At 36.8% G+C, this 18,051-nt stretch overlaps 1 protein-coding gene across 1 annotated transcript; it reads right to left on the reverse strand.

Annotated features, from left to right (window-relative positions):
• Window positions 1-9,542: 9,542 nt before the first annotated feature.
• On the reverse strand, window positions 9,543-14,429 carry LOC105050677 (uncharacterized). Its single transcript, XM_010930789.4, has 6 exons — window positions 14,107-14,429; window positions 13,419-13,541; window positions 12,884-13,063; window positions 12,721-12,802; window positions 10,024-10,088; window positions 9,543-9,935 (listed from the first exon to the last, which is right to left on the reverse strand). Exons 1-6 carry the CDS (start codon window positions 14,386-14,388, stop codon window positions 9,636-9,638), a joined length of 1,032 nt encoding a protein of 343 aa, XP_010929091.2. The 5' UTR covers window positions 14,389-14,429; the 3' UTR covers window positions 9,543-9,635.
• Between the last annotated feature and the right edge of the window lie 3,622 nt (window positions 14,430-18,051).

Genomic DNA, 18,051 nt, shown 5'->3' on the forward strand with positions numbered 1-18,051 from the left:
TTTGGCTATTAAAGATTATGTTGAAACAACTAAAGCTTTTGCACGCTATAGATATGTGACTCCATATAATATGGCTGATATGTTTGAGTTGATACCCAGCTGACATTGGATGGTACCATCTCAAGTTAGTTTCCTGGATTTTGAGGATCAAAATCCAGAAACCAAGTGTTTATCGGAGTAATCTTTTGCTGCCCTCGTAACTACTCAGGTGACTGGTTAGAATGTTGCAATGTGCATCAAAGTCACAAGTTGAACTTCTCTTTTGTTAGATGTTGGTTGAGCTGAATAAACTTAACATTGCAACTTGTGTGAGTTACCGATGCTTGCTTCCTTATCGCTAAGTCTTTTTGAGGTCAATCCATTGCAGTACCTTAGCGTGTCTGCAGTATCTATGGTGCAAGCCATGCCAGTCAAGGTTTGTCATTGATGTGGATCGCTGTAGCTCTGGTATCATATGCATATGTGCACTTCAGGTTTGAGCCTGAATTGTATTTGGCTGCATTGGTAACCAATTTCTGGCTCACAGGATGGAGAGGGCTCATCTTATGTTGATATCCCGCATGTCAAGTTGTGACCATCATGACGTGTGCATCTTATCTTTGTCTATACAAGGGGGAGTGCTTAAAGGTGATAAGAAGAGGCCCACATTGGGTGGTGGGGTGTGTGGTTTGTGGCGGGTGGCAATGGTAAAACTTATTAATTTATTGTTAACCAAATGAACTCACATGATAATGTCAAATTGTTATAAATTTAATATTTGCAAACAGGAAATTGTTTAAACAAGAAAGCTCCTAGGTCATGCGCCATCCATTTATCAAAACATAGCGTTATATGGTCAAGTCCAAAAACTCAACGCGATAATGGAATACTTTAGAAAGCTACTGCTAGTGTTGCTTACTATTAGTGAAGACACGGGACGATAATAAGAAAGTGGGGAGCAGATTGGGTTTCCTTTTTAGTAGTGGAGATGGTAAATGCTCGATCATAGGTTTGTCGCTGCACCTCTCTTAGCGTCTTCCTCCTCTTTCTCCTACATTCCACTTAAAAATCTTTTCTTATACCTACTTGCTTAAGCCCGTACTAAAATCATTTTGTGTTTAGTTTCGAGATATGAGGATGCATCATAGATTTGCAGGGCAGTGGGCTGGAGGGGAAGGAGATCCCAAGTCACAGGTGGATCGAAAGAGTTATTTTCGGACTTCTAGGAAAGTAGACCTAAAAAGTAAAAACTCAGCTATGAATGCCCATTTTAGCAAATAAACCAGACAACAGCCCACCTTAGATAAATTCGAGAATTATAGTGGGGGCAATTGACCCCCTTGTCCCTCTGGCTTCTGTCACTGGAGAGCATTATTTATGAGAAAAGTTTCCCTGAAGATAACATATTTTTTATGTTTTGTAACATCTAATTATCAGTTGTTTGCATCTTTTCTGGCCGTCACTTTAGGATGTATTTTGGCAAAATTTTGAATAGAGAAATATTTTATGCATCGCATGTAGTATAATAAAATTGATGTGAAATACATCATGCATTCTATTGGATGTATCTTTCATTTTCATAAAATTTTTAATGATAAAAATATTTTTTTATTTTTATAATTTTTTATTTAAAAAAAATATATCTACGGATGTCATAATCACGAAATATTATAATTTTTTTAAAATAATTTTTTTATCATTTAAAATTTTAAATTAAAAAATAAAATTAATATATTTAATATATATTAAAAGTATGATTATATGATTCAATAAGAAAAAAAAGTACTGTTATTGTACCATATACTGCGTGCAAAAAAATTACTTTTTTGAATGTTAACCATACCTAGCTTGTATATAACAAAAAAAAAAAAAAAAAACCATACTTAGCTTGTTTTAGTATGAAAATTCCATCTCTGAGCGCCGTAGCTGAAATCTTTTTTTTTTTTTTGAGAAAAAGCCTGCACTTTCTCTGCCTCTTTGGAGTTCGAGGGACCCACTTTGCTTTTCCTCGACCGAACGGAAATAATTGCTGTGTTGGCCTTTATGGTGGGTGCGCTTGGAACCCACTGCTATGGAAACGACACTGCTGGACTTCATGATTTGAGATATTCATAATTGGACAGTTTTGCTGTCATGATGGCGTATGATACAATCATAACCCGTACTTGCATGCGTGAGCCAGAGACGAGTGGAGATGTACGGGTGGTTTTGTGTCATGCATTAGAAGAGGTCTGAGGCCGCTTTACCGTACTATCAGATATCCATGACACAAAACTCCTGCTGATGCTTTAAGATTTGCTAGAGCGATCTCAAGAGAATAGTTTTTTTTTTGCCCTTTTTTTGGGTGAGGGGGTGGTCAGGGGTGAACGGCAAAGCCACCGAAGCCTTTTCCTCAAATTCCCACCTCCAAAAGGCACCCCGCTCCCTCCCCCTCCCCACCTTCATGGCCCCACCCTGATAAGATCTTCCTCTGCAGCTCCACCCCCATACCCCCTGCTCAGTCTCCAAGAAGATGAAACGGTAAGATGCCTCCACCCTAGAAGGCCTCTGCTCGGCCGACTCCAGACCCCCAACCTCGACGTCCCGCTCGGCCCGCGAGAAGAAGAACAGCTGAGCGCACGATCGGCTAGTCATCGATGGTGAGAAAGATGGGTCACTAAAGGATCGAAGATCTCAGCAAGCGACACGATGGTGGATGGGACGGTCTTTTTTTTTTCCAAAAAGCCCCCGCCTCCAGGACCTCCCACCCCCACTCGGCCTGCGAGAAGATGAACGGCGCCGAACCACCGGCGTCGTCCATCAAACTCTTCCAAGGATCGAAGGCCCCTGGAAGATTTTTTTTTTTTCATTTTTTGGAAGGCCCCTTCTCCCAGGTCCCCCCGGCTCGGCCCGCGAGAAGATGAACGGCGTCGGGCCGCCATCACCGCGCATCAAACTCTTCCAAGGATGGAGGATCGAAGGCCCCTGGTCTCTGGAAGACGATCTTTTTTTTTCATTTTTCGGAAGGCCCCTACCCCCAAGTCCCCCCTGCTCGGCCTGCGAGAAGATGAATGGCGTCGCTCAGTAGAGGTCCTGAGTGGCGAGCGGTCGTCGACGGTCGATCGACCGGTCACGGGTCACCGGTGACAAGGAATAGTGGAAGACAAAAGGTCCATCAGCCTTTTTTTTTTTCTTTTTTAAGTTTTTCAGGGACACGTGGTAGACTGTAGGGGGTTACTATGTGCAGCAGTGTGGGAGAAAAAAAAAGGAGCAGATGGCAGGCAGCCTGCTTCATTAACAGTGGCCAATTACCAAGTTAGTCCACCAATGATCATTTTCTTTTATCTTTTATAAAAATAGATTATTTTCTTATAAAGTTATATTTTGACAGAAATATTGTGAATGCTCCATATTTTACACAGCATATACAGCTCCATAGAAATATAGAATTTTGTTCAGTTTTTGAATTTTTTTTTGTTATCTACTTTTGTACTCCTTCAGAAGATTTGTAAATTCTCAAAATTAGTTGGGGTTGGAAAGTATTTGATACTTTGATATTTTGTAGTTTGGATTATTCTGTGTTTGTAAGTTCAACAGGATTATCCATTTTTTTCTCTAGATTAATACAGTTCTCCTTTTCTACAAAAAAAAATATTTTTTTTAATTTATAATATCTATTTCTTAATTCTTCTTTTATTATTCTTTTTACTCTTTTTCTTGATAATAACTTTAACTCATATTTTTTGCAGTTTGCACTCTTGTACAACAGCATTCAACAATCGGATACTATAAATTAGTTGATTATTAATCATCTCATTTGCAATCAGCATTCAACAATCGGGTATTATTATTCTAATCTTTACATATTCTTTATTTAATTTAAAAATTATATTACTTTATTATATATTATCTCTATCTTATTTAATACTTAATTCATTAAATTAAAAATTTTGATTGTTGATCTTGTATTAGCTATTTAAAAAATATAAGATAATTGTAATAGTTAATTTTTTTTGATAATTCATAATAAGAATTTAAATATGTCAACTCAAAAATATGAATATGATTAATCAAAATTTAAAAAAAAAATTGAAAGTTTAATACAATCTCAAAAAGGAGCTCTTGATAAATTTTTTATAAGTAATAAAAATAATAAATCAAAAATTATTAATGAATGTTCTTTAAATGAATAAGTTAATGATTTTTTAGAGTTAGATGATAATAAAATATTAGAACGAGAAGAATTCAATGAAGAGATTCAAAATGATCCTCAAAGTCATTGTGAAGAGAACCAGTCGATTAATTTAAATGATTGTATTTCTAAAAATATTTATGATCCAAGTTAATGGATAAATATTGATACAAATTTGAGAGATTTATTAGTAGAAAAAGATCCAATTAGAATTGATGATATAGATTTTTCTAAAGATGAATTCTCAAGATATTTTTCTACTACATACTATATTCAAAAGTTGGCAAACGGAGAGAAACATGAAAGAAGATAGCTAGTTTATTTAAAAGACTTAGACAGAGTATTTTGCTTTTGTTGTAAATTATTTAATGTTACTTTTAGTATAAGTAAACTAGTTAATGTTGGTAGTAGAGATTGGAGAAACTTTAGTGCTAAGCTTAAGAGTCATGAGATGAGTAATGAGCATATTATTAATATGTGTTCATAGATTGATTTAGAAATGAGGTTGTTAAAAATAAAATAATTAATAAAAATATTTAAAAATAAATAAATAGAGATGAAGAATATTGAAAAAAAGTATTATTAAGAATTCTTGCTGTAGTAAAAATTTTTGATAAAAAAATTTAATTTTTTATGAAAAAAATAAAAAAATCTATCAAAAAAAGAATAAATTTTTTTAAGTCTAATTAAAATGATTGCAGAATTTAATCCGATGATGCAAGAACATATTCGACGTATTAAAGATAATAAAATTCATACTTATTATCTTGGACATAATGTACAAAATGAATTGATAAATTTGTTAGCAAGTGAAATTAAAAATAAAATTATAAAAAAATTATGAAAGTAAAATATTTTTCAATAATACTTGATTACACTCCAGATGTAAGTCATCAAGAGTAAATATCTTTTATATTATGATGTATAGATATTTCATCAAGTACAATCAAAATTATGAAATATTTTTTTGAATTCTTAAAAGTAATGATACAATCGAAATTTTTTTTTTTGATATAATTATGGATGAAATAAAATATATTGAATTTAATATTAATAATTTAAAAGGACGGAGATATGATAATGGATCTAATATGAAGGGCAAATAGTAAGGAGTGCAAAAAAGACTTTTAGATATAAATTCTAGATCTTTTTATACACCATGTAATTGTATAGTCTAAATTTAGTACTTTGTGATATAGCTAGTTCTGGTACTAAAGCTATATTATTTTTTAGAGTGGTACAACGTATATATTTACTATTTTTTTCTTCTACTAAATGATGAAAAATTTTACAAGATAATATTTTCGATCTAACTCTTAAATCATTATCACAAAAATATTGAGAAAGTAATATTAAAAGTGTTAAAGCAATAAGATTTCAAGCTCCACAAATAAAAGATGCTTTATTAGAATTAGCAGAAGTTAGTGAAGATCCTAAAATTAAAAGTGAAGCTAATTGCTTAGTAACATATGAGCTTGAAAATTTTGAGTTTTTATTGACATGACTATTTGGTATGATATATTATTTGCTGTTAACTTAGTTAGTAAAAATTTACAATCAAAAGATATGCATATTAATGTTGCTATAGAACAATTAAAAGATCATCTTTCCTTTTTTGAAAAATATAGAGAAGATGAATTTGCATCTGCTACGATTTCTTCTAAAAAAATTATATCTGAAATAAAAATAGAATCTAAATTTTATGATAGGCATATCATTCGTAGAAAGAAATAATTTGATAAGGATGTTGATAATGAAATAACAAAATCTCTTGAAGAATCATTTAGAATTAATTATTTCTTATATATAGTAGATCAAGTAATTTTGTTACTTCAAAATAGATTTGAATAATTTAAGATATATAAAAATATTTTTTATTTTTTATTTAGTGATAAAAAATTAAAGTCATTAGACGATGATAGTTTGAAAGAATATTGTCTTAATCTTGAATATTTTTTAAAATATAATAACTACTTTGATATTGATGGTTTAGATTTATTTTCAGAGCTAAAAATTTTAAAAAAAATTATATAAGTGGAAGATAATAGTCCAATAGACATACTCAATCATATAAGATGACTCGACTCTTTTCTAAATGTATATATTATTTTTAGAATAATGTTAACAATTTCAATAAGTATTGCATTGGCAGAAAAAAATTTTTCAAAATTAAAATTAATAAAATCTTACTTAAGATCAACAATGTCTTAAGAAAGATAAAATGGATTGGCTATATTATCAATTGAAAAAAAAATGTAAGAAGAACTTGATTTTAAAAATTTAATTAAAAATTTTGCATCTCAAAAAGCTAAAAAAATAAAATTTTAATAAAAAAATATATAAATTTTAATTAAAAAAATTATATTTTAGTATTTAGCTTTAGGCCTCCAAATATGTTGAGCCGCCCCTGGAGGGGGATCCCTGGTTGCCAGAAGAGTGAATAGTTTGTATTGGGTCATTGTTTATGATGAGATGATTGAAGCCGTTTAGTTGTTTTTTGCCGCTGGTTGCATGCCGGTGGTTTGAAAGAGGATCCACATCACTCTTCATCCGAAAAGACAGGACGCTTCTAAGCCAAATCATTTTAGATCCATTAGTCTGTGTACCACCATGTACGAGATTTGTGCTAAGATCCTTGTCAGCAGGATGAAGTCGATTTTTTTTAGACTGATCAGTTCTGAGCAGGATGCTTTTATTGAGGATCGTACTATCTCTGACAATATTCTGATTGCTTAGGAGTTTATGCATGATCTGCACAGAGCTTCTGGTTATCGATGTCTTATGACTATTAAGCTCGAAATGGAGCGAGCTTATGATCGGATACGTTGGGATTTTCTCTTTCATACTTTGGAGGACTTCGAATTCCACAGAGGCTAGATCAATTGGATCAGAGGTTGCATGCTTGCCCCTTTTTTTGCTGTCTTGATCAACGGTACACTGATGGATTTCTTCTACTCATCAGTTGGTCTTCGCCAAGGTTGTCCCCTTTCATCCTATCTATTTATCATTTGTGTTGACGCTCTTTCTAAAGCACTGCGAGTGACATCTCTTGGGCAAGCCTTAGATCCTTATGTGCTAGCCTCGAGGACTTAGTCGTTCTTGCACCTACTCTTTGCAGATGATTGCCTCTTATTGAGCTGGGCCACTATTCGTATGCGGTGGTCTTTAGGAGGATCTTGGAGGATATTGTGTGGCATCAGGGCAGAAGGTCAACCTTCTCAAATCGGTGGTCCACTTCAGTCCGAAGACTAGGTCTCAGCACAGGCAGGTGATTCAGGAGCTGTTGGGCATCTCTGAGCAAATAGGGGCCCTTCGATACCTGGGGTGCCGATTACTAGGCGGAGGCTGTAGAGGACTTAGTGCTAGGAGTTGGAGGTCTCGATCTGGGATCATCTCAAAGGTTGGCAGTTTAGGGCTTTATCGATGATGGTCAGGATTACCTTGGTAAGATCGGTTCTCAGTACGGTTCCTGTATATCTGTTATCTCATACCATTCTGTCGAGATCCTTTCTCTTGAAGCTCGAGCAGCTCCTCAAAGAGTTTCTTTGGCGATCTCGCAACAATGAGAGAGGGGTGCATCTTCTGGCATGGGATGTGATCTGTCAGCGGGTCAGCAAAGGGGGCCTCAGCATTCAGTCTCTGTTAATCAGGAGAGAAGCCTTGATTACTAGACATGCTGCGAGATTTTGATTCAATCGAATGGCTTGTGGAGCTCGATGATGCGAGTGAGATATGGGCAGATTTCCTCTAAGGGAGTTGCTCAAACTAGCTGGGGGAGCTCCTTTTGGTGGAAGGAGATGTGCTCTCGTTTTCTAGATGTGATGGCCTAGACTAGCTTTGTTGTGGATGATGGTCGGACGATTGATGTGATCCGTGATCAGTAGATAGCCGACCTTCTACTTGTCCGATGGCCAACCTTCATTAGCTCCGAGGTGGGGGATACCCTCATGGTCAATGATTTGATTCAGTCTGAGGGGAGGGGTTGGAATGAGTAGTTGGTGACTCGTTTCTTTGGTGGCCAGCTGGCTGAGAGGATTATGGCCCAAGCGATTCCGATTATCGGAGGTCCAGATGTTAGGATCTGGCAGTCATCCAGCACTCCTAAGGTGGTGATCAGGGACCTATATGATCTCCACCGAGGGGAGCCGGTCAGGCAGATTGATGGTGCTTGGATTTGGAGGCTGGGTGCTCATCCGAGGTTTGCCTATTTATTTGGAAGGTGGCATGGAGTCAGCTCCCTAACAGAGCTTTATTACAGGTCTAAGGGATGAATGTCTCACCTATTTGTTCGGGTTGTGGCTGGTGGAGAAGTCACAGGATCATGTCCTCTTTCGGTGTGCTCGGACGGTATGGATGTGGTAGCTTGCTGGCCTCCTTCCTATGATCACCCTTGGTGAGAGATCTAGTCATGCCTTTGCGAAGGCCTTGCAGTGGAGTACTCAGGATCAAGCTATGAGGCTTGAGGGTATCAGGGTAGCTTATGTGGCTTATCTGATTTGGCTAGCCTGAAACATCGGTCTTTTTGAGACTAGGTGGATGTCGGCGAGGTTTGTATTCGAGAGGATCTCTTTCCAAACTGTCGAGATTCTGGAGTTGCCACTGTCAGGGCCGACCATAAGAAGTTAGGACATCTGAGACTCCCTCCCTCACTTTCTCAACGCCTCATAGGGTGTTCATTTCTTGGGAGCTCCCACCCTCGACCTTCTTAAGATCAACTTTGATGGCAATGTTACTGATGGATATGATGGTGCTAGTTTTATGATTGGTGGTTCGGACTCCAAGTTTATTGCGGTAGGCGAAAGTCGTATGTTCAGACAGCTGTTCTAATTGTGAAATTATGGGCTGCTTGAGAGAGTATATCTTTTCTGAGGATACAACTCCGAGCTGATCGTTTGATAGTGGAGAATGACTCAGCTATAATTATCAGTTGGTTATAGAGACGGAGCGGGAACTCAACCTCCAATCCATTCATTTGTGACATCTGATGTGTGTTTGCAGAATACATCTCCATCGACGTGAGACATATATATAGAGAGACAAATAGCGTCGTCGATTGAGTGACTAGCTATATTGCCAACTATTCTAGAACGGATATTTGATCGGATGTATTTATTTTTCTGATATCCTTCCATTATATATATATATATTTTAAATATTTTGGATATGAATGTTTCGGGGGGGGGGGGGGGGGTATGTTGAAGAGCGAATGGTTTTACTGAGCCAACAAAAATGTAAGCGGTCCAGAATGGGCGAGATTTATTCGCACGTCTCAAACAAAACGTACACACAAAATTTTCCTATCACACTTCAAAGGTATCAAAAACAACGTCATTTCAACTTTCAACACCGCAGCCACACGATTTGGTAATGTACAATATTGTGATGGGTAATATGAACTGAAACAAAAAACTGATATCATACACAATTACGATAAGTCATAGTATGACATGGAAAAGAAAAATCAATCATCGAAGCAAACTTCAACTCAAAAGGAGATCTTTATGAAAACAATCACATGAAGGGCTAGAATATACAGAACAAAAGCAGACCTTAGAAGCATTAACTTCTGCTGGCTTTCTATCCTGCCTGCAGTTTGGAAAGGTCTCCGGTGGGCCTCGATGGTATAATCTGCAGAAGTTCCAGATCTCGCAAAGCCTCGTCCAAACCGGTTCCTCGTAGTATTCACATCCAAGCTTCCACTGTCAAGATTTCTCCGTAATACATTCAATCTCTCTAATTCCTTTTCTTTGTCACGTATCTCAGCGACCAGGCCTTCCGCTTGTGCCTATAAAATAAAAAGGGATGTACAAGTGACAGCACGAAAATTTGATAATATTACAGTTTTTGCTAGAAAGAGAGAGAGAGTCACTGACTTGCTTTGCTGTCAATTGTTCAATAAGGCTATGGAGCTGCTTCTCCAATAGCTTCTCCCTTTGAGCTGGATATAAGAGAATCAATATTATAATGTATAAGTGATCCATTGGTTTCTACCAGCAGAACTAATATTGGAAGCAAAAGCAAGCATAGAATTGTAGGCATTCATACATAAGACTGCAGGAGAAGGGGATGCCAATATGAATGAGCATATGATTTACCAGAATCAATTTCACAATAACTATGTCTGACAGGTATAAAATTTGGGAGTAAGCAGTGGATTTCACATTAGCATTACTAACGTAAACACTACCATATCCGTTGAGCCTTACTCAAAACAACATGGTATTGCCGTATTGGCTTTAAAGTCCTCGGACGAGCGTATCCTTTATGGTTACACTGCATGATTTTCCCTATTGATTTCCCCTACCATCATCCATGTTATTCTGGGTGTTTACTCTCTCTCTCTCCCCCCCCACCCCAACCCAACCTTCTCAAATATTAGCCCCTCTATTGAAGAGGCCTCCTCAGATCTTCATTAGTCATGCCCAAACCATCTCCAACAGTTCTGCACCTGTCTCAATGGTATAACCATTGTGCTTTCTTTTACTTTGTTGTTCATCACCATATTCTTCTTAATATTACCATATGTCCACCACCATCTTACACCTACCGTTCTTTTACCTTCTCTTGGTAAGCCTTTATCATGTGTGCATAGGTTTTCACAAAAATGTAGTGTTCTGAACCAAAGAAAATGAAAGGCCTTGCTACTGTATCCTTTTGGTCTTAAAAGCATGTATGAATCATATATTTTAGAAACACTTCTCTTCATCTGCCCAGTCGAATTGATAAGTCTTCATTCTAATGTAGTTATGTAGATCAAGGGGTAGAAATTCAAAATTGTAGTGTTAAGCGGATATCTTGACAAGGAAATGCAAATGTGCATAAGTACATATACAATTTAGAGTTAAAATCAAATATAATGCAAATGGACAAAGCATAGTGGGTACGTACGTCTGTGCATCTTGAAATTTTGAAATTCATAAGATTTTACATGCAGTTCTAACTTGTACATGCAAAAATGATCGTTCATATGAAACTAAGATCAAATATTGAGAGCCAACCCACAAAAATTCTTAGTTCACACACCAGCTTACGAACTCATGCCTGTTGGTTAAAGCACAACCTTGAATGCAAGCAAGCATGAAACGCTGAATGTTGTCTACTGAACTTAACCATAATATCAGATAGATGTGTCAGTGGTGCATAACTAGGGAACACACACACACACACACACACACACAAACAGAGAGAGAGAGAGAGACTATTAACATTTTGGTGAATAATCAATACCCAAAAGAACTCAGTCTCGTTTTCTTACATAAATGATCAGGAATTCCCACAAGAAGTTTCATAATTAAACTTTGAGATATGGACTGGAAATTTAAATGGATGGTGATAGCTAAAAGTTAACAAAATAATTTAAATTATTAAAGAAGCTGCAAAAAATTTCAAAGCACAGGTCTTCCAACATTCCACCATTATGACTGTCTAATTTATGAAGTATTCTTAACCTTTATTATTCAGCATATAAATGTAAGCAATTCATTACATCTGTCCTTTTATAAGAGAAATAAAGTTCAAAATTGGAATAAGTATAGAAAGAAATAATAAATTTGAATTCAGTGATGGATAATCCATGGTCAAATAAGAGGCAGAAGTCTGTCACCTACATTTGGCATGAGCAACGCCAAACCTTGGGCTGCTCAGAATCAGCTCATTATATGAAAGGGGTATTTGAGCTCAAGCTTGACTTAGTGACAGATTTTCAGGCTTTGCTTCTTTGTTAACTGACGGAGCTTGTTATGACTGAGCCAGAGCTTCTATTTTGCAAGCCCAAAGTGTTCAGAATCTGCTTATTTATAAGTCAAAGGTCTAAATGCAGTTTGAGCTTGGCTGGTTTCCTACTAGAATGAGCTCAATTGAGGCTGTTATTGAGCGAAGGCCAAGCTGTTCACGAACAGCTTGGTTCATTTGCTGCCATGCCACATGCTTGTAGGCCTTACTGCCATGGCTGGAGTCACCAATGAATTTCACACGTTTGTGGTCCCATTCACCCTCTAAAGTAGAAAGAAAATGATGTCATAATTTAGTCTATACTTGGAAGATTGTATTGGAAACTTGATATAGGAATGACAAACTCAAATACTTCTCTCAACTTCACCACTCCTGTCCTAATTAGATTGTATATGTCCTATCACTTTGTACAATCAATCCCTGATAGCAAAAAGATCGTAATGAGATATCTTTGGCTATCAATTCTATCAGGACCTCATTCTCATTTATATTAATACTAAGCATATCATTTTCAGAAATTGCTTATCTCAGGACAGTTTCTTTTAAAACTCACAGATATCTTTAGACATATATCAGGTCCTTGACCCCATCATTTTATGTCTTTGATACTCTATTTAGTGCTTCCCAGTCAAGTAAAGCCATGTGTCCGATCAAGAAAACAGCCTCCTTAATGATTGGCCTTCTTAGTAATACATAATGCGATTGATAGTGAACTATCTGAATGCCATTTTCTACATGGCGTATATGGTGCTCTTATTAGACTAAACTAGCAGGGCAGCATGCAGGCAACCCACATGGATCAAAAAAAACTCTTTGATGTAAAGTGACATTCAAAGTACCTGGTGAAGGCTTCTTGATTGACTCTTGTTGAACTAGTGACCACTCATTCTCCAATCTATGGACCATTTCTTCCATTGAACTCTGACAGGAAAGATGAAGAGTAACAGTGTCATCCAAAACTGATAGTTGATGTTATTAAATGAAATGAAGAATGGAACGAACCAACTCTCTTTTCTTCTCCTCTAATTCTTCTAATTTGACACTGTTTGATGATCCTTTCTCCAAATGTAAATTTTCTGTACTATTGGACTTAGCAATCGATACTTCATGTTGATTAAATTCCTTTGCAGCAAGTGCCCTTTCCAGATCAGTCTTTAAATCCTTCTCGATTAGGTCCATTTCCTGCAAGCAAACATCTTTAGAATAATATTTGCCAGTGAAAAATAAAAATGCCTATCAAAGAAAATTAATGTAAAAATAAAACAACTATTTGATAGTTGAGAAATTTATAAATTCTCCTGGGTGACAAGCATTTGTTGAGTTACGCTCATTGAATTCTAAGGTAAGGATAAACTTGAAGGAACACGGGCATATCAGTAAAGCAAAAGTAAAAGCACTGCACCAAGGAATTTATACTTAGTGAACATCTAAATATTAAGGTGAAAACAAATTTGAAATGCAGTTAAACCTCCAGCAGTTAACAGAGCTAATGAAGGAAGAAGTAAAGAGAAATGGTTTGGAAGTTATCGCTCCTGACCCTCAGTTTACTCTGAAGTAGGTCAGCCTCATGCAACTTCTCCTGAATTTTCTTCTGGCAGTTTGATATAGCCTTTTCATATGCAGCATTTTCTTCTTGCAGAGTGACCTCTCTTAATTGTGCCTGCAGAAAATCTCAATGTTAAACTAGGGATATAAAACAAGAAATGAAAGCAGTCAGCTTCATGACAAGTTCTAAGCAACTGGTCCGGATACAAACTATAGCAACCAAAAAAAAAGAACATGCAGCGGAATAAAAAGCAGAAATCAAAATGAATGAAGTTGACTAAATGCAAAAGACTGATATGGCAGAACAAGTATGCAAGTTGTACTCGATCACTCTGATTTTATTTCACGCATAATATTCAAATTGGTCTTTCCTTTTGATTTAAAGAATAATCTTTTCGACGCGTTCTTGAGAATTCTTTCAAATAACATAATTTTATCAACTAATCACATAGAGAGAGAGAGAGAGATCTGATGTGGTCAATCCCAATGCCCCAAAACCCAAATAAGGAAAATTAATGAAGAAAACAATGGATGAACATATTTTTACACGAAAATTTCATGCGATCCATACAAATGCAACAGAATATACATGAAATTACAAAGGCGGAATGGAATTTAATGGAATTTTTTATGGTATAGAAATTGATTTAGGGAACGGACAGAGGAGGGATTAGACATACTTGTTCTCGGGTGGCGGAGTGGGCGTTGAGTTGGAGGGCGAGGGCGGCGTTGGAGGCGAGGGTGTGGGCGTGGAGGTGGGGGAGGCGCTGGGAGATGTGTGCGGGAGGGATCCGGATCCGCAGATCCTGGATCGATCTCCTCAGGGAGGCCGCCTTCTGGTCCAGCTCCAGCGCGTACTGCTGCTGCTCCGGCGTGAACACCACCGGCAGCCGCTCCTCCTCCTCCTCGCCCTGCCCGCTCCCGCCCACCACGTCCGCCGCCCACGCCAACAGACCCGCCATCTCTCAGTCTCCTCTCTCCCCCTCTCTGAGTCTCCCTCCCCCCCTCCCTCCCTCCCCCTTTTGATGCAGCGAGATGGACGCGAGGCAGGATTACTGGGCTACATTGGGTTTGGGTTAACGGCAACCTGACCCAACCTAGACTCAATTTCTCCATATTCTCTCTCCATCCAATCTAATCGAATTTATCCACACGTTTTCACACGAATGACCTGACCTATGCTTGGATTAGAATTTGTAGAGTCCGGTTAGGATGGGAGACAAGTTTACTTGATAAGCTAGAGCCAAGTTGGGCTAGGGTTGTATACTCAATCAGCTGAAGAAAGAGTTGATTGGATATATCTATAGAGTACAACTGATTGGATAGCATCTTTTATGATCAATTACGATGGATTCGTGCTATTAGGGACATCAATGTCATTATTTTAGATATTATAGGATATTTTGATAACTGATGCTAGGGGATATGTATACCCCAAGGGCCATATAAAACTGCAACTCTAATCAAAAAAGGAGAAAAAAAAAAAGGGTTGATCTCAAACTCACGGTATCATGATCAGTGATTCTTTATGGAAAAGAATCCCGGGCATAAGTAGATAATTTTTGGTTTTTCTTCTAAGAAGAAAAAAAAAAAAGAAGAAATTCAGAGCTTTATATCCGCACCATTATCCTATTTAGAGAAAGTATGATACACGATCAACTACATTTGCTAATTGACAAAGCGTATTTTATTTATTGGTGGTCATTTTGTTGCCATTGGTTCAACTGCATGCTGTTGCATATTGCCATAAAAAATTATTTCATGTGTTGATACATTTTTGATTATTCCAGTTTTCATTGTTGAATTCTTTCATAGGCTCTGGTGAACATCACTCAATTTCTTTGCAAAAACTCAAGCTTTACTCTCGAACAAACTACTTTCATTGTGCTGAACTTGTAGCTATCCTATTAACCAAAAAATTTGCTGATAGCATGTAAGGGCTGGATGTCATGTTAATGTAAAACCAATCTGACACACGAGAAGTGACAAAAAACTTTCTGTACTTATTCAATTTTGTTTGGCCTTTGATACGTTGAAAGCTTTTGATTTTGGGATCATAGTATGTTTCCCCTTAGCTTTATCAGGATTATTGCATTATTCTTGATAAATAGAGGACTAGAAAAGATGCACGATGACACAGAATCAACATTCAAGGCATGGTAGTGTGCTTTAGAACGGGATAGCATTTTCTTGACCACGCCAGATCGGGCACTAGGACGTAAGCCAAAACGTCATAACACCACCAACAAATCAGACCTATATAACTTTTTAGAAACCCATCTGGTAAAACGCATCAAAACCAAAATTTATGATTTAAGGAAAGACTGCAAGGTTTTTCTGGAGATGGAAATATAAAACATAAAAAAAACACCACAAATTTCTTGTCAGAAAAAAAGAATTGTAGATTAGAAAAAAAAAAAGTGACATTAATAATATCACTTACTTAACAGGCAGTAGGGACTGATTAATCTTTCAAGAGACCCTAAGCCGAAAAGCTACGAGAAGAAGAATCCAGGCAAGTACTTAAAAAGAAACGGAACAGTTCTAAGGTTGGTACCGAGGATCAGATCTACTGTAATAAAAAAATATTTTATTATTATTATTAAAAAAATATTCGATTCGCATGACTTTCGTTTATGACCAATCATCGAATCACAAATCATACAAGACTCAAATGGCGATTCTCTTCATCTGAGTCGAGAAATTTCTTTTCACATGTGAGTACTTACTCCATGCCCAACGACCATCAAGTAGACCAGATAGCATTTCTATGGATCGATCAGGACATAGAGCATCCACTCCCTTATTTAATCCACATGCGCATGTTTCGAACATGGGATAGGAACACTTTCTTTGAATGTTGGAAAGTTTTAGACATAGGATTGGCCAAAGATGGGACCCAGACAGTCATACAATTAGTCCCTATTCTCGATTCGCACCAGTGCATCACCTCAAATGCATGTTCATGTTCATCAATTGGAAAAGAACACCATCCCCTTTCGAATACTTCTACACTCTAGACTCAGAGGATTCCATGCACTTCATAGTGTGTGCTGAAACAGAAAGGAAACCTTTTAAACTGGTACATCAATTCAAACACTAATTCATGTGCAACGGTTGTAAAAGAACACTAACCTCTTCTGAGTATACTATGATCCGGTACTTTAGGATCTCCCAGTCCCTTACTCTCTCATGTTAGATTACAATTACCCATCCTCTACTAATGTGAGGTCTACGCCACCTGAGTTAACCCTCCTTTCTATCTGTTAATTCATTTAAAAAAAAAAAAGAAGGATCTAGTCACATTATCTAGTCTGTATGCAGAGGCCATCACTAATCATTCAATGAAATGATGGGAGAATTACCCAGGTCAAAAAGCTTGGAGGAACTCAAGGCTTGAACACAGAGTGGGAACCTCTTCCAAAAGGATGGGTGCAATAACTAGACTGCTTCCTGATTTGCAGGAAAATTGTATATTTGTCAATATCCATATTCATAAAATTCACAACCAAGTGAAAAAACTGCCCATATGATTTACACAATTGAGTTCCCAATCCAGAGTTTTTGGGTCCAGAGCTCTCATGCCCATGAAATACGGCAATTCACAACATACCTTGCTGTCTATCATAATGCTTTGTGCCTACAACCTTACCATACAATTTTTGCCTCATTTGTACACCTCTCTTTCTCCGTGAAATAAAAATTCTAGCCAAGACATAACAAGGACTTGACAAATCTAGCTATTATATTATCATTATCGTCAGTTTTCCAACAAGTAGGTCAGCCATAAAGATCAAAGCCGAGGGTGGCTCCGCAGAAGAATTGAGTAGAACACTATAAGCAGCTGTTAATCCAACATCAACTCTCCAATATCCTTGTTAAATTCTTGGACAAGTTAATTTTAGGCACAAGAGAAGTCTCAAGTGATGTAGAAAGCTTATTGATATCTAGGAAGACATTAGTTGGTGGTTGAACAGTGGAGCACATTTGAGCAGTGAGCAATCCACTAGAATTGCCTTGGGACCGACCTGAGCCTTTTTAAGGGGAATAAGTCAATGGCCAATGCAATGACTGCTTTGCAAAACTTCTTCAACCTTTAAAGTTCTCATTTGAACTCTTAACATTACTTTTATTGAAACATGATAATTTTTTTCTTTTAATCAGATTCCAACAGAATAACTTTTTGCATTTCCACAAAAAACAAACATGGCCATAGAAAAATAAATGAACCGTATATAGATATAAAACCTGGCAGCAAAAAAGAAAAGATTCTGGCCTAGGGAATTGTGAAATAGCAATCAAAACCATGAGTTCAATCTACATGTCAGCAGGATACATGAAGAAGGAAAAATATACAGATGTGTGTAAGATATCTGAAAGAAGAGAAAGAAATTCCAGATAATTTTAATGACATAAGTCAGTTGATGGCTGGTAGGCTATATTATTATAGCATCACGGGAGTCCTCATACCAACTGAATAAAAATTAAAAAAAAGTAACAAAGAATAAGTATATATATGAGTTGAAATAAGGAATAAAAATCAAAACTAGACAGAATGCTTATGTATTATTCATAGAGTGTTTTTGTGATAAACCAACCTGATAAGGCGAACAACACAAAAAATA

Source organism: Elaeis guineensis, chromosome 8 (assembly GCF_000442705.2).
Source record: "Elaeis guineensis isolate ETL-2024a chromosome 8, EG11, whole genome shotgun sequence".
Taxonomy (NCBI): Eukaryota; Viridiplantae; Streptophyta; class Magnoliopsida; order Arecales; family Arecaceae; genus Elaeis; species Elaeis guineensis.